The 18,731-nt window shown below is 36.3% G+C and overlaps 1 protein-coding gene across 1 annotated transcript in view; it reads left to right on the top strand.

Annotated features, from left to right (window-relative positions):
* Window positions 1-17,340, top strand: part of LOC126473640 (attractin) — a 293,725-nt gene extending 276,385 nt beyond the window's left edge. Inside the window, exons 22-23 of the mRNA XM_050100828.1 lie at window positions 6,058-6,172; window positions 6,393-17,340. Of these exons, the coding sequence (XP_049956785.1) occupies window positions 6,058-6,172; window positions 6,393-6,529 (252 nt within the window). The 3' untranslated portion in view covers window positions 6,530-17,340. The remainder of the gene's footprint in view (window positions 1-6,057; window positions 6,173-6,392) is intronic.
* Window positions 17,341-18,731: the final 1,391 nt, after the last annotated feature.

Here is an 18,731-nt window from a genome sequence, read left to right on the forward strand (position 1 = left end):
CAAGTCGTTCTCTTATCTCCAAAGGTATCTTTAATTTTCCTGTAGGCGGTATCTATCTTACCCCTAGTGAGATAGGCCTCTACATCCTTACATTTGTCCTCTAGCCATCCCAGCTTAGCCATCTTGCACTTCCTGTCGATCTCATTTTTGAGACGTTTGTATTCCTTTTTGCCTGTTTCACTTACTGCATTTTTATATTTTCTCCTTTCATCAATTAAATTCAATATTTCTTCTGTTACCCAAGGATTTCTACTAGCCCTCGTCTTTTTACCTACTTGATCCTCTGCTGCCTTCACTACTTCATCCCTCAAAGCTACCCATTCTTCTTCTACTGTATTTATTTCCCCCATTCCTGTCAATTGCTCCTTTATGCTCTCCCTGAATCTCTGTACAACCTCTGGTTCTTTTAGTTTATCCAGGTCCCATCTCCTTAAATTCCCACCTTTTTGCAGTTTCTTCAGTTTTAATCTACAGGTCATAACCAATAGATTGTGGTCAGAGTCCACATCTGCCCCTGGAAATGTCTTACAATTTAAAACCTGGTTCCTAAATCTCTGTCTTACCATTATATAATCTATCTGATACCTTTTAGTATCTCCAGGGTTCTTCCATGTATACAACCTTCTTTCATGATTCTTAAACCAAGTGTTAGTTATGATTATATTGTGCTCTGTGCAAAATTCGACCAGGCGGCTTCCTCTTTCATTTCTGTCCCCCAATCCATATTCACCTACTATGTTTCCTTCTCTCCCTTTTCCTACACTCGAATTCCAGTCACCCATGACTATTAAATTTTTGTCTCCCTTCACAATCTGAATAATTTCTTTTATTTCATCATACATTTCTTCAATTTCTTCGTCATCTGCAGAGCTAGTTGGCATATAAACTTGTACTACTGTAGTAGGCGTGGGCTTCGTATCTATCTTGGCCACAATAATGCGTTCACTATGCTGTTTGTAGTAGCTTACCCGCATTCCTATTTTCCTATTCATTATTAAACCTACTCCTGCATTACCCCTATTTGATTTTGTGTTTATAACCCTGTAGTCGCCTGACCAGAAGTCTTGTTCCTCCTGCCACCGAACTTCACTAATTCCCACTATATCTAACTTCAACCTATCCATTTCCCTTTTTAAATTTTCTAACCTACCTGCCCGATTAAGGGATCTGACATTCCACGCTCCGATCCGTAGAATGCCAGTTTTCTTTCTCCTGATAATGACGTTCTCTTGAGTAGTCCCCGCCCGGAGATCCGAATGGGGGACTATTTTACCTCCGGAATATTTTACCCAAGAGGACGCCATCATCATGTAATCATACAGTAAAGCTGCATGCCCTCGGGAAAAATTACGGCTGTAGTTTCCCCTTGCTTTCAGCCGTTCGCAGTACCAGCACAGCAAGGCCGTTTTGGTTATTGTTACAAGGCCAGATCAGTCAATCATCCAGACTGTTGCCCTTGCAACTACTGAAAAGGCTGCTGCCCCTCTTCAGGAACCACACGTTTGTCTGGCCCCTCAACAGATACCCCTCCGTTGTGGTTGCACCTACGGTACGGCTATCTGTATCGCTGAGGCACGCAAGCCTCCCCACCAACGGCAAGGTCCATGGTTCATGGGGGGGGAATACAAGGTTATAAATACAAAATCAAATAGGGGTAATGCAGGAGTAGGTTTAATAATGAATAAAATAATAGGAGTGCAGGTAACCTACTACAAACAGCATAGTGAATGTATTATTGTGGCGAAGATAGACACGAAGTCCACGCCTACTAAAGTAGTACAAGTTTATAAGCCGACTAGCTCTGCAGATGACGAAGAAATTGATGAAATGTATGATGAGATAAAAGAAATTATTCAGTTAGTGAAGGGAGACAAAAATTTAACAGTCATGGGTGACTGAAATTCGATAGTAGGAAAAGGAAGAGAAGGAAACGTAGTAGATGAATATGGATTGGGGGTAAGAAATGAAAGAGGAAGCCGTCTGGTAGAATTTTGCACAGAGCATAACTTAATCAAAGGTAACAGTTGGTTCAGGAATCATAAAAGAAGGTTGTATACATGTAAGAAGCCTGGAGATACTGACAGGTTTCAGATAGATTATATAATGGTAAGACAGAGATTTAGGAACCAGGTTTTAAATTGTAAGACATTTCCAGGGGCAGATGTGGACTCTGGCCACAATCTATTGGTTATGACCTGTAGATTAAAACTGAAGAAACTACAAAAAGGTTGGAATTTAAGGAGATGGGACCAGGATAAACTGGCTAAACCAGAGGTTGTACAGAGTTTCAGGGAGAGCATAAGGGAACAATGGACAAGAATTGGGGAAAGAAATACAGTAGAAGAAGATTGGGTAGCTTTGAGGGATGAAGTAGTGAAGGCAGCAGAGGATCAAGTAGGTAAAAAAGACGAGGGCTAGTAGAAATCCTTGGGTAACAGAAGATATATTGAATTTAATTGATGAAAGGAGAAGATATAGAAATGCAGTAAATTAAGCAGGCAAAAAGGAATACAAACGTCTCAAAAATGAGATCGAAAGGAAGTGCAAAATGGCTAAGCAGGCATGGCTAGATGACAAATGTAAGGATGTAGAGGCATATCCCACTAGGGGTAAGATAGATACTACCTACAGGAAATGAAAGAGACCTTTGGAGAAAAGAAAACCACTTGTATGAATATCAAGAGCTCAGATGGAAACCAAGTTCTAAGAAAAGAAGGGAAAGCATAAGATGGAAGGAGTATATAGAGGGTCTATACAAGGGCAAGGTACTTGAGGGCAATATTATGGAAATGGAAGAGGGTGTAGATGAAGATGAAATGGGAGATATGATACTGCGTGAAGAGTTTGACAGAGCATTGAAAGACCTGAGTCAAAACATGGCCCCGGGAGTAGACAACATTCCATTAGAACTACTAACAGCCTTGGGAGAGCCAGTCCTGACAAAACTCTACCATCTGGTGAGTAAAATGTTTGAGACAGGTGAAATACCCTCAGACTTCAAGATGAATATAATAATCCAATCCCAAAGAAAGCAGGTGTTGACAGATGTGAAAATTACTGAACCATTAGTTTGATAAGTCACGGCTGCAAAATACTTACACGAATTCTTTGCAGACGAATGGAAAAACTGGTAAAAGCCGACTTCGGGGAAGATCGTTTGGATTCCGTAGAAATGTTGGAACATGTGAGGCATTACTGACCCTATGACTTATTTTAGAAGCTAGATTAAGAAAAGGCAAACCTACATTTCTAGCATTAGTAGACTCAGAGAAAGTGTTTGACAATGTTGACTGGAATACTCTCTTTCAAATTCTGAAGGTGGCAGGGGTAAAATACAGGGAGTGAAAGGCTATTTACAATTTGTACAGAAACCAGATGGCAGTTATGAGCGTCGAGGGACATGAAAGGGAAGCATTGGTTGGGAAGGGAGTGAGACAGGGTTGTAGCCTCTCCTCGATGTTATTCAGTCTGTATATTGAGCAAGCAGTAAAGGAAACAAAAGAAAAATTCGGAGTAGGTATTAAAATCCGTGGAGAAGAAATAAAAACCTAGAGGTTCGCCGATGACATTGTAATTCTGTCAGATACAGCAAAGGTCTTGGAAGAGCAGTTGAACGGAATGGACAGTGTCTTGAAAGGAGGATATAAGTTGAACATCAACAAAAGCAAAACGAGGATAATGAAATGTAGTCGAGTTAACTTGGGTGATGCTGAGGGAATTAGATTAGGGAATGAGACACTTAAAGTAGTAAACGAGTTTTGCTATTTGGGGAGTAAAATAACTGATGATGGTCGTCTAAGTAGAGAGGATATAAAATGTATACTGGCAATGGCAAGGAAAGCGTTTCTGAAGAAGAGAAATTTGTTAACATCGAGTATCGATTTAAGTGTCAGGAAGTCGTTTCTGAAAGTATTTGTATGGAGTGTAGCCACTTGTGGAAGTGAAACATGGACAATAACTAGTTTGGACAAGAAGAGAATAGAAGCTTTCGAAATGTGGTGCTACAGAAGAATGCTGAAGATTAGATGGGTAGATCACATAGCTAATGAGGAGGTATTGAATAGAATTGGGGAGAAGAGGAGTTTGTGGCACAACTTGACAAGAAGAAGGGACCGGTTGGTAGGACATGTTCTGAGGCATCAAGGGATCACAAATTTAGCATTGGAGGGCAGCGTGGAGGGTAAAAATCATAGAGGGAGACCAAGAGATGAATACACTAAGCAGATTCAGAAGGCTGTGGATTGCAGTACGTACTGGGAGATGAAGCAGCTTGCACAGGATAGAGTAGGATGGAGATCTGCATCAAACCAGTCTCAGGACTGAAGACCACAACAACAGTTGACGTGAATGAAGCTGGTGATTGTAAATTAAAATCTCTCTTAGTTTATTGCTCAGAAAACCCAAAATTTATAAAAAATACATCTAAAGCTGGGTTGGCTTTGATTTAGTAGTTGAATGCTAAAGCTAGGGTGAGAGCTTTCCTTTTTGAGGACTGGTTTGGTCATCGCTTCATACCTGAAGTTGAACATTATTGCCAATTAAATCAAAACCCATTTAAAGTGATGTTAATGGACAGTGCACGAGGTGATCCTCCTGTTACTCTAATCAATTTTGACACTTGTGAAAGTTGTATTTTTGTCACCAGATGTAACCACCATGCTTCAGCTGATGGACTATGGAGTCATTAAAACATTTAAAGCTTACTAGATGAGAAGATAGTTTGCACTTCTACGTGAAGCTATTAGACAAAGCAGTGAGCTGTTCGCTAAAGACTTTTGAGAGCAGTTCAATGTTTTTGATCTAATGAGAATTTTTGAATAGTCTTGGAATGAAATTTCACAAAAAACTTTAAATGGCATCGGGAAAAACTGTCCAGTTTTCTTTCTTCCCCTTCCCTATACTCTCACACCCTATTACCAACCTCAACACCAACCCACCCCTATCTGAAACCCAGGGGGAATCGGTACCACATCCTGATCAAATTCGTAATGTGAGTGAAGAAGTGATCTGTTGTGTCAGAGAGTTAAATTTAGAGTTGGATGGTCATGAAATTCAAGAACTGCTGAAGTCACACAATCATGAGCTGAGACAATTGATAAGTTTGTAGAAACGCATGAGCAAGAACAAAACAATGAACAACCTGAAACCTGAGAATAATTTCAGTCAGAAGATTAAATGACAGTTCAAATTTGACAGAAGGCGTGAGTTAGTTGGAAATGGGTTACAAATTTTAGAACAAATAGACTCCAATGAAATGCTCATTTATGCTACTGAATGGCGAATAAAAAGTTTATTAGTGTTTCATGAGGAAATTTTGATTAGGAAGAAGAAAAAAAATTGACTCATCGCATGACATTTTAGGCAGCCTTCTACATCACAATAACTTCAGGTTACATTGTCGTAATCCATTGTACTGTACTGTAATATAATTTCTTGTATTGTTGAACATTTTATTAAACTTTTTTTCTAATATGTTGTTTTTGTTAGTCTCCAATTCCGACTGAACATAATTTGTTTGGATTTATATGTAAAATTGGATCCCGGATTATGCAAGTTCAACTTGCATGGTTATCTCTTGGTCCCACATATCACGTAAGTTAGGGGTATTCACAAGCCGTGTATGGTATATGGTGAAGTGTACTTTGCGTGCCACTGCTACTTACCCCGTCCTGTTAGTTGTGAATGGTCTGCAGGAAGAATGATATCCCAGCAAGATGAACTGTTTATACTTATGCATGTAACATGATGTCATCAAACCAAGGCCTAAGATCATAGAGTCATGTTGATGGTTGTTATGGAGCTTGTGGTTTGGAAGTGTTGGTGCTGTTTTCTTTATTTAGAACTGAGGCCCACAAATTGTCTAATTCTAATCCTCCTCCTTTTTTTAAACATACAATATCTACTGCTGCCACTACTCCACAAATTCCAATCAGTGCTCCATCCAGCACTGTTAAACATTGTTGTGTGTTTGATGCCTTCTTTGTTGCCTTGTTCTTTATTTGAAATGGGTTGCCAAACATCATTGTAGCCATTCTTGTAAGAATTTATTTGTTACAGGATTCACCAAGTCCCATAGCACTTGAGCCTTGTTGTGGAAACAGAGCAGCAGTTTTGTCCCTGCTGGTCAGGCTTCCAACAGGTGGCGAAATGTATACGCCTCCAGGGCAGTCAGGTAAACACATGGCTTTTCCTACACAAAATGATAGTTAAAAAAATTATGACTAGCCCAATCTTCTTATGATATTGTAATAATTGGACTACTTTACTTGAAATTATGTTACTTATAAAGTTCTTTTATTTTTTATGTAGAATAATGTGAATATTAATTAATAGAATTAATTAATTAATAGAATTAAAAGTTATACACACAAATATACTACTCTTGTTTTCAGCTGGATTAGCAGTTGCGTCGGCCCTGGTGACTCTTGGAAACCCAAGGAAAGTGAGCATAGATCCCACAGGAAAAACTGAAGCAAAGGCAAAATCTCGAAAATCTCTTTCAAGTCAGCATCCTGACAGCTGTATATAGCGTCATATCTTCAGCAGTCCCAAGTTGGCTATTTCGTGAAGTTCTCATTCAGCACTAATGTGTGCAGAGTGAGCAAGCTGTGATAGTGTAGCATGCCACAAGATTCTTGCTGTGTCATTAGTTTAGCTGATCGTGTGAATCAACAAACTGGTGTCTAATCCAAAGGATTTCTTCTGTTTTCTACAAGACAGTGTGTTAGGTATTAAGTTTTTTAAGAAAAAAAGGAATCTAGTCAAAAGACTAATGTTAAGTGTTCACTTACCATCCTATGTGCTGGTGCGTCCCCTTTTTGCAATCCTCTCTCCCGGTGTTATCTAATGGACTGATTAGTAACTTAACGTATTATTATTCTTATAATTATTTGCATTTCCTGCAAAGCATAAGACTTCCATTCTCTTAAGAGAAAGTGATATCTTTTTATATAATCTAAATGTGAAATTAAAATAGGGATATCGAACTTGAGTAAAGGTAGATGAAAGAACAAATTTCAGTAAGTCAAAAGACAATTATAAATGTTGTCAGCTGAATACCTATAGCTGCAGAGATCATTTCAGTAATTAATAATGGAGAGGGAAGGTAATTATCCCTGGACAAGCTGGTCAGTAATAAGAACTAAGTATGGGCATGAGACATAGTGCATCGTTTTGGTACATGTGATGACTGTCAGAGAAATTAATACAGCACTCTAAAAAATTAACTGAACTCTTCAGTACATCATTCTAGGAACGACAAGATTTGAGTGTGTGTTAAAGAGTACAACAAAATTCCCACTCAGGGGGGAGGGTAGTGTATAATCAAAAAGAAATAGGTCTAGAGAGAACAATTTAAAAAGAAATTATGAATATTTTGTATGTTATACTGTGAGAATGTGATCTATGAACAGTTAAAAAAAGGACAAAGACCAGAGGAAGGATGTTGGACAGTTCTGAATTTGTAGCTAGTCATTTGTTGAAGAGAAACTGCCCATAAGTAATTTGAAAGAATATTGAAGTTGTGGACATGGAATACCAAACAGTCCTTGCACATATTAGGTGGTAATATTCTTTAGATGATACAGTTCTTGGTGAAGAGGATACTGAAACAGAAATGTCACATCTTCCAAAATTCTTCTCAGACTTTTTGTAAAATTTAACATCGGTAACTGGGCAGGTGAAGGCTGTTATATAGCCTACTATTAAAAATGACAAATTTCCTGTAAAACTTTCATTAGCCATAATGAAATTTGCTTTTCACTAAGTGTACACTTGCTTTTAAAGTGATGTTATTTGGTCACTTATAATAAGCGTACACATTTAAAATCTTATTAAGTTATGACACTTTGTGATTGATTCTGGCAGTATTGAAAATTTGCTTCAAAATAAGCAGTCCAAGCTTGTAAATTTCTGTTACTGTTTTTACTCATGATGAAAACTCCTTCAGTTATGATTCTGTGCTCTGACATAGTAACATACTTATCTCCAGTATATAGACTCCAGTGATGAAATTATCATTTAGGGTATAAGTTAACACTAAAAAGATGTCCACAAGGGAGGGGAGCTGCCCACAGTCTTTGTTCTTACACTCCATTCACTTGTGCAGTCCAGATTACAACAACATTCAATTATAAATTTAACATTGACTGTCACGGTTTACCTGTTTGAGGATTACACAGAATGCAGTTTCCACTGCTGGTCCTTCTTTTATATAAAATTGCCCCCCTATTAATATTATAGTGACAGAGCACCACTGGTTTGATTGTGTCATGGTTGTTACAAAAGCATATTCCCTTGTCACATGCATCCACTATAGAGTTTAATTGGATGTTGTAGTAATGTGTGCCATTTGAGATAACAGGTGTCTTAGTGTATATCCTCCAGTGGTATTCTTGTACAGTCTTCAGTTCCCTTGAATGCCTGCCAGATTTAAAATTTTACAAATAGTGTGTGACCACAGTTTTCTCTATAGTAAGTCTAGCAGCTGTTGTAAACTTCTTATGTCTCTTTTATAACTGATGCATGCATTGTGGAACCAAGCAGGGTAATGCTCTAATGAAGCAGTTACATGTGTGAGAGATATACAATTTGATCTGAGATGAGTACAGTAACATAGACCAGACCTTTGCCCACTGCCCCCAATAGCTGATAAAATTAAAATGACTGAAACCAATAGAATTGGGATAATATGCAATGTAATGTATCATACACATACTATCCTACTACGCCACATTAGCCAGAAAGTTTTGAGACCATGGAATAACTAAATGAAGCTTTTGTCAGTAGTAAATAGTAGCATTCAATGTTCCAGTAGTAGTAAGTACTCAGTTTGTGAGGTAAATGTACCAAATACCTTTTGTTGTGTCAGTCATCAGGGCAAATCTTCAACAAGTGAACAGGGTCTATGAGTAAATGCTTTAGGATTATGTCCTTTACAGAAGGTGCAGACTTGAGATGCTGGTTGAAGTAGAGCCTGCAGTTAAAGGGGCAGTTTCTGTATAGAAGTTGAAATGTTTGTGATTGTTATGGCAGTTGTAATGATATGTTATAACAAAAAGTTACTCAGTTAACATTGCATATGAGTGCTGATGTATAGAGGCTCCATATATCAAGAGTCTTTTGGGGAACATACCGCTGTGACTAGAGCATGTACACTCAGGCATTTTTTCTCTAAAAAATTATTCATGTTATTATCCTCCAGGATATTGTGTCCCCATAAAAACCTTTTGCTTACTTTCTCTGTCTTATGTAATGACGTGTCTCACTATCAGAGCAATGGTATAATTGGATATATGTATGCATTATATATGCATATACTACACAGCCACTTACTACTTCTCATTGCCTGTTCCTGATGGTAAATATATGTATACTGGTGTTAAGGAAGCTTGCACCATGAACAGCAGATAGTTGTGTGCTCCTTAGAAGTTCTTAGAAGTTTACAAAAACGAGTGAAATTCGGTATTTGTTCTCCAACCACATATGTGCTCTCCAGTGCCAGAACTATCAATATTTGTTGCTCTATGTAAGGCGCTGGAGCTCACTTTCAACTACTAATGTCTTACATATCTTCTGAAAATATTTAACAATATTGTGAAAAGGATAGTTGCTACTCACCATATAGCGAGATGTTGAGTCGCAGATAGGCACAACAAAAAGACTCTTAAAAAATGAGTTTTTGGCCAACAAGGCCTTCGTCAGAGATAGAAAACACACACACACACGCAAACACAACTCACACACATATGGCCGCAGTGTGTGTGTGTGTGTGTGTGTGTGTGTGACGAAGGCCTTGTTGGCCGTAGCTCATTTTCTGACAGTCTGTTGTGCCTGTCTGCGAATCAGCATTTCCACTGTATGGTGAATAGCAACTATCCTTTTCATAATATTGTTACATTCCAACCTGGATTTTCCATTTCTGAAGATATTTCTTGCATATGTGATTCACCAGACCTTAAGGGGAAATTAAGTTTGTTATTCTTATCTCTGACACATTTCTTTAATTTCACCCTGTCCTCTTTCTTCTTTCACTGCTTTACCCCCAAAATTTGTTTTTAACTGTGATAAACTAATTTTTATTATTTTACTTTTCTTTTTGTCTGTGCATGTAAATATTTTTCTGTCAGTTGGTTTTATGTTTTCATTATTTGTAATAGCATTTTTGTTATGCAGGGCCTTGTTTTTCTTTTCCATTTTATTGTTTCTCTTTTGACTTTTTCCCTTGTCCTTGTCCTAGTGTTTGTCGGCAACATATTATTGTAAATGGATAACTCTTATTGGCTCCTATGGTACATAAGTGTGGTTTCTGGCATTTGTTCTTCAGATGTTTCTGTTGTGTACTTAATGTCTTATATTGATGAAATGCCTCATTTTTGCTGCCTTCCCTCTTTTTTATGTTTTCCCTGTCTTTGTTGTTTGTTTATTTCCATGATGGGAACTTTCCTTTATACAACCTTTAGTATTTACTTTGTATATTGTGACTACACAGCATTATCTACTGTAGTTATGTACACATTTGTAACTACCTTTATTCAGTTTGATACCTTTTCATATTGTTGTCACAAACTTTACAATATTTTTCAAAGTGGAGAGAGATGATAACAAAATACTCAATTTCAGAAAATGAACTAAAGGATCTGAAGTAACCATTGATGTAATTATTTATCCTATGAACTGTTTTTACTCTTGTAAAAAATGAAAGTTTATTATTTGTACAGTCTTTTTTAATATATTTTTGTAATTTTCAAGTACACATTTTTATTTTTATTTAATGATTTATTTATTTATGAGCATATCAGATGTTATGGAAATGGTCTTAATGTGTTATATCATATAGATATTCATTATTTGTTCTGCTTAATATTGTTGTCCTGTACAGTGCATTTAATAAGTCCAGTATAAGGACTCATTATATTGTTGTGAAAGCAGAATTCTTTTCCTGGTACATGCTTATCACTATTTACTAGTTAATATTCATAATTTGACTAAGTTTTATGTATGTGGTATTTTTTGCTGTTTTTAATGCATCAGACTCTGCATTTGTTGGCAGTATTCTGATAACTTGTTTCAAAGGAACAACAGTTTGTTTATGTTGGCACAAACATTCCTTTGTACTCGCAGTACATCCTTCCTATGCAATAATTTGTTTTAGAAATGAAGCCTTGTGTGTAAATAATGTTGGTTTATAAAATCAGCCAATATTATTTGGTGGTGATATTTGTATGTAAGCATTTCCACATCCAAGGGACATCAGACTACAATTAATGTATTGTACATTGTAGTCTTTTTTCTTCTTCCTTCTGGTTAGAAATGTACCACTTTAATTGCACTTTCATGTGCTTGAACAGTATTTGTTTAGCCCTAACAAAACTACAAAAATGTAAAGTGCATGTTGCCAATCTGTAGGAAATGTAATGAATGAAATTGTGTTTTATGATAGTCTTTTGTTTGTCACAAACACAGTTCTCAGATTTTATGGACAGTACCATGTGGTAGCCACAACAATCATAAGCTGTGAAAATCATCATTACTGACTCTACGAACCAGATATTTTTGAAGGCCCTGTGAAGTTGAAATGGAAAGGCAAGGTGTAATTACAGCCTGGAGCTGTCATTCTGTTTGTGAATCATTTGCAGACAGCATTGTAGAAATAGAACTGTCAGTGAACAACGTGTATATGGCTAAATCCCATTTTTAATCTGTCATGATTAATCAAACCAGTGTTTATTGCCCATGAAGTAGTAAACTTGATTCTAAAATTTTTGGAATACACATCAGTGTAATAGAACAGTCAGGTAATGTTTTCTTAAGGAAAGTGAAGACTGTATGCAGACCATAAATTTACTTTTAGTTCTGTCACTGTTGTTAAGAGTTTAGCAGTTCACTGGTAATTTGTACTGATAGAGAGGGCATTTTTGTTATATTGATTGTACATACTGACAATCAAAAGCTTAAAAGAACATTATTCAATAAATATTGCTCTTTATTCACACATGCCACCACAGTTAGCTTGTCGTAACATCATTATGTCGATACACTTGTACACTCAGTCACATCTGCAAAACACACACACACACACACACACACACACACACACACACACTTTGAAATTGATTTGGTTTAGAAAAGATTTCTAATTTGGATAATGAAAAGCCTGTGGTTAACAATAGTGTGAGATTCAGCTGACAGACCGACAATCATTTTAAAGTAGTTGGACTGGTTTGTGGATAGACACAAGTAAATATAACTTCTTCTAAATTATTTAACTCTTTATTCATGTGCATGTACCTTATATGCATCTGTCCACCAATCAGAACTTCTCCTTGTTACTTTGTGGTAGTCTGTACAGCCAGCCATTATTGATTTATGTTTGGGTAAGAGCCTTTGTGTCAGTCTATGCTCTATAGGCAAAACTGCACCAAATTTATTATTGAAGAAGTGATACAGTAGTCAAACATAGTTTCCAAACAAAAACATTTACACCAACAAAACATTCTACTGAATAGGAAACATTTACTATGTACATAAATTTGGGGTGCACTTAGAAAAGTAGAGAAGTCTAAAAAGTGGGTGGTTGTGAAGGAAAGCTATAAACATAGATTCATTGATAAGACTTTCTAATGTGGTTAGAGACTGGATAAACAATTGCCTTATTCTTTGATGTGTTCAAATGAGTTGTTGATTCCATATTTGAACAATATTTCGATGACCAAACCACTCCCTTTCTTCAGGAACAGCAAGCTGTGCAATTAGTTTACTCGCTGCGTGCTCTCCAGGCAGACTGTGAAGTATTGTTGGTGCCATACTGCCACTTACACCAGAGTTTGTCTCCCAGTACTGGCTACACCCTTTGATGCTCATTTACTTTTCTGAACCCACATAGTTATTCCATGAAATACACATTTTCTCAGTATTTCCCAGCCCTGACAGATGAGAAGGCCAGTGATATCTTACTAAATAGAGTCTCATATCCCAATCTTTAAGTAAATTGGAACCTCCATCCCATTTTATTAGATTTACTTAGTCTTTATTTTAAAACATTCCTTAGGCATCTGCCCTGGACACTTTGCACTTTCACCATAATACTGGGTACATAATATTTCATTTCATGATTATATTCAAGACAGTGCCAAAGCTGCATTTTCCTTGTTGTTTTAGTATAGTGTGTCAATGATGTTCCTTGCACATCTCCTCAACTGTTTAATAGTCTAATCCATATATAACCTTCCATTTTACACACATATTTCAAAGTCCTAAAACATCTTAAACATTACTAATATGACTTTTAATCTTTATTGATGTGAGTGTAATACATTTAATGCCACTTTTCTGTAGGAATCAACCAGTCTTTCCTGAGACTGGGCCAGCATAAGATGATGCTTATCTTTGTTTTTTCTGTCCAACTGCGGTCTCAGACAGTGTTGATTTTGACTGGAACACCCACTCCGTTTGTCAATCTGTGTACCCATATATATGTGGAAAATTGTTAGAAGGTGGTGTGGTTCTTTGGTGCAGCTCTCTTTGTCTGGCTGTGATCGAACTATATAGACTAGAATCTTTAGGACAGAATTTCTTTATGGCAGATGATAATAACTGAACATCAAACAGAGAAAACTTGAGTGATGATGTCTTTACTTGTATATTCTATTGTATTTTGGAGGATTGTAATTTTGTAGACGGTACTTTCTGATAATTTTCATCATTATTCATTATATTACCTTGTCATGTTACAGTCCTTGGGTCATGATACAAATTTTAAAAGCTTGAGTGGTGGCTGATATGTATTCCTTGAAAATGTTGACTATATTGTGGCTGTGTTGTCTTCTCACTCTTCATTTGTTCTCAGGTATGGAAGAAAGAACTATAAAGATTGTCAATAGAATGCATATTTACATTCATTACACTAAAAATGAGAGAGTAGTGGTGGTGAAAAACCACTTGGAGATCTGATTATCAGAGTAAATAGATTTGAACTTTCTCACTTTCCTCCACTTTTTCCAGTTAGGCCAGAAATTTGACATGGTGAAAATGTCAGTTATAATTTTGAAAGAAAAAATTAAGAGTCACATTTTTCATGGATAAATTACAAGAAATTGGTCTGAAAATAGTGAATGTAACTGTGTTGCTGCAGATACCCCTAATGAAATTTCTGTCTTCAAGGGGATCAAGAAAATTATAAGATAGATATTTTTTAAAGGAAAAGGAAAATTTTGTACTGCTGCAGCAGAAAGAAATTAATGAAGAGATGCAAGACAGTTATTAAACCTGAGGTGGCTGGTGGTGTTTTAATATTCTGATTGCTTGTAGCAATGTTTTGGAATGTGCGAAGAGAGCGAACATTTTCAGTGTGTGAAGAGAGCGAACATTTTCAATTACCTTATTAATTTTGAAAACTATTTTTTGTTTTCTATATATTATTGTACCTTAGTTGTAATCCTATCTTGCTACCAACCCCAATCCTCTCCCTCCCCCTCCCTCCAACATGGGCGCACGCGCCCACACACACACACACACACACACACACACACACACACAAATGGTTGTTTTCCTCTGTTTTATTTTCATTGTTATCTGCAAATTAACTACCAACTGTATTTTTGTGGTTTGTTGTAATTGCCTGTCTGTTTTTCTCATCAGTGCATAAGTTAGGTAGCAATTGCTGGTAACAAGATGCACAGTTGTAATTACTTTTCTGGTGGTTAGCAGTACCCTTTGCTTTGGCTCTTCACCCAGCAGCATATGAGAGTTCACATTTCAGTTGATGTTTGTCTTGTCTTCAAAGAGCTGTTATTATGAATATTGATACTGCCATTTTTCAAAGCAGTTTCTGGATGTTTATCAAGTGAAATAATTGAAGAGAGAGAAAATGGAAACTAAACAACAGTGAAATCCCATTTTGTATCTCAGCAGAGATTTCAGTTTACAGAGAATTTAACATTTAAGCCTTGTTGATAGTATCCATAGTATGGAAGACAAATAAATGCAAAGTTATTTGTAAGTGCCATTAGATTAGTTGCTTATGTTGTTCATTGCAAATTATGATAGAAAATGCCAGTTGTACTCCACTGAAGGACAAAAAGGCATATGGTGATGTAGAACATACAGCACTTATATAAAAGACCTCATGCCCCACAGGAAATCAGAGATAGTGTTAAATTTCACTGTTATAGATATATGTGCAGGTGTAGCAGGATGTTAATCATTGCAACTGCAAAATTCTTCCTCCTCCATCATCATCAGTTAATTATTGACTTCTGTAAAAATGTCACCTCCAGAAAGTATATCAGGTATTTGGCAAATTTTGATAGTGAAATGACTTCTTCAGAAGTACTTCTCTTTATTTCCTCTTGGGTGGTTATGATGTGTAACATAAAAGAGTGTGCTGTGAGTTAACTTACTGTATAACAGTAAAAGTTTTCTATCCACTCTGGTGCATTACTCTGTTCTAAATGCTCAAAAAGTCATTTGAAGCCATTGAGCTCACATACACCCTTACAAATCTTTGATGATGATGTCTTGTTTTCAGTTTTTCATCAAATATCATAGTTGCCACATAGGTCACAGATTTCACTAAGCAATTTGCTTTAAAGTAATGCTGAGTTATTTGAAAGAAGGTAGAAAAAATAATATCATTTTAATTGGGGCAGAGTAAGTGACATTTCATAAACAGGTTTAGTGTACCTGGATTTTTGTACATTATTAAAAATTTACAGGCTTTAGGCATTTCCTGCAGATTCTTCTTCATTTTAGTCAGTTGTATCAAACATCATTTTAAACATCTAAGCACTAATTTAATATGAGAACAGAAAATTGAGGGAGTGGAATGAGGGAACAAAATAATAGTATAGTGGAGGTGCTCACCTGAATAGCATTCATTTATTGCTGGAGTTGTTTAAGAGGATATTTTGCAGTGTAAAAATTATCTACCATTTAGTGTCTGTGATGAATCTTGTTTCTGGGATTTGTTTGTGTTCAAGTGCGCCATTCAAAATTTTCATCTGAAATTCAGTTAAATCGGATACTCTAGCACACAACATGTTCACCAATAATCAAATATTTGTTTGCTAAGTTTGCTTTCCTTTCCTTGAATTTTGTGCTGTACAAGCACATTTCCACATCCTTCTCTGCATAGAAATGTAATATTTGAACTTTTATTGCAACACATCCTGGCTGCGCTCAAATAAGACTTGAAATACATTTATTGCTTCAGCTTAGTTTTGAATCCTTTTCTTTCTCCTAGCAGTTTATTGAGACAGTCAGTTGCCATTCTTTTCACTGCCACCTTACATGAAAATTGGTTTCATCATGAACAGCATTAGGCAAATTTTGAATTGGTGATGTTGTATGACAGATGGAAGCTTGACTCATAACTAGAGATAATAGTGTAGTGTTAATCCAGTAGTTCTTACACATGTTTTAAATAAAATTAGTGCCAAACATCATATGTGACTCAACAACTTTTAATTCAGTATTGTTTATCTTAGACATACAACTCAATCCCTTTATTTTTAAAATTCTGCTAGGCAGTAAAAAAATTGTTTCTTATTATTTAAAATATTGGGTGTTACGTGACAAGCTTGCAAAATTTATTTGTTCATTATCAAGTAAAAATGTGTGCGCACACACGCACGCGCGTACACACACACACACACACACACACACACACACACATTGTCTCATTTGAAACTTACAATTGCAGCCTAAGTTTTGATAGGCTTTTAATTTTCTGTGCAGTAGAAATATCATTACAGACTAGAGACAGAGACCAGTTTCGCTTTCCTTGTGTCGGTAATAACTTTTATATGAAAACACTAGGCACTACATTCCTGACTCAATGAGTAGTCCACATTAAATGTATTTATTTGTAACTTATTTAAATATGTTAGATTAATACGTAGGCCTAAAATAATTGCACTGATTTGCCGAGAATACAAAAACTCATGGGTTAACCATTGAAAAAAAAAAATGCAATAATCAAACATTGTGAGGAATGATCTGTTTTTCATATAAAAGAAGACCAAAATTGAGTGATAATGTCAATATCTTTGTGAAGAACATTGCTTCCTGAAAGAGATTACAGTCTTCAAGGTTTCCTTGGCATTGCTTTTTTTCTAACTTGTATATATGTTTATCCAGGGAACTTTATTGTGTGATGAGTGAAGTTATTGGTGCTATGAGAAATACTGATATGTGTTAATGGTGTTCGTGATAAAGACTGTTATGGAAGGGGTGTCATATGTACATGTGTGTGTGTGAATGAGTGGCTGCATGTATCTTCAGATACATATAGCACATAATAATATCCATATATTGGTTGAATAAAAATTTTGGATAGCCCTATTACCTCTGATTAATTTGTAGATTTGTTAAAACTTCTGATTCCAATGTTAAATAAATGAAGCACCCTTTCAAAATGACAAATGTGATTAGTTATTAATTATGTGTGAAATTAAGATTTAGTACTAAATTATACAGGGACTGTATCAGTTCAATGGTTCATATCTTTATCATCCAACTAAATTATTGTACCAGAGCTGCTTTATGTCATTTAATGTAAGTTGGTATTCTTCCAAATGAATTGACAATATTTCAAGTTGTGGTTAGAAATCAGTTCTACAAGCAATTTAGATTGTAATCAGTTGTACCTGAGACATAAGAGTGCTTGAGATACTGCAGATATTTTCACGTATTTATGAGAATCTAGGAAATAAGAAAGTTTTTGATTGTGCAAGAATTCTGCAGCCTGATTTCATATCTTTTATGGGAGTAAGTAAATGATTCACATGCTCAAAGACTGCAGTCTCCTACATTTGGTTATTGGTGTGTCCACCAGATGTACATATTTGGATTATTTCAACTATCTTTCATGGAATGAGAGATATAAATACAGTAATGGCTTTTTCTCAACGCTTTCAGGAACTGGAATCCAGTGTGACTCCATAAATACTGTCAGTTTTAGATTTGTTAGTATGGTTTCATTTAGATTATATTGGCCTCAAACTGGAAAATTTGCTTTAATTTAAAACTAAAAGCATCATAGATTTTAAAGGCAGAGGAAGAAATACAGGATGTCCCACCTAACCCTGCCACCTCATATATTTCCAAAAAGAAACAACATGCAGTTGGCCAGGGTTTCACCTATGACAGGGCCTCACATACTGGGCAGGAATACATAATCCACATAGGTCAACAAACATCACTTTCAACAGAAAGTTAGATGTTTTTGGCACATTATGTTTTATGCACCACTGAGCTCTGCGATACGTGTCCTGGAAACTTTGTACAAAGTCTTCCTTTGGGATGGTGTTCAAAAGCCGGGAATATCATAAAATCTCTCTCCTTTCAAAGTGAGTTTGAGTCAAGGGAATAGGAAAAAGTCTGGAGGATTGAGATCCGATGAGTATGGTGGATGTTCAGGTTGCACCACCCCCTTTTTTGCCGGGAACTGTTTGATGATATTGGCTTTGTGTGGGTGAGTGTTATCGTGAACAAAAAAAAACAGGATCCTTGTCGTGTGTACTGGCGTCGTATCCTGCGTAGAAGTTGCGTGAAACGGGTCAAAATTTCATTGTACCATGCTGCATTCAACATCATTGCCTCAGGTAGAAATTCTTTGTGGATAATGCCTTGACTATCAAAAAAGGTGATGAGCATCATTTTGATGTGTGACTTTTCAGCTCTGACCTTTTTCTGATGAGGTGATTTCATTAACAGTGACAATACGGTTCAAG

This window comes from Schistocerca serialis, chromosome 4 (genome assembly GCF_023864345.2).
Source record: "Schistocerca serialis cubense isolate TAMUIC-IGC-003099 chromosome 4, iqSchSeri2.2, whole genome shotgun sequence".
In the NCBI taxonomy this organism is placed as follows: Eukaryota; Metazoa; Arthropoda; class Insecta; order Orthoptera; family Acrididae; genus Schistocerca; species Schistocerca serialis.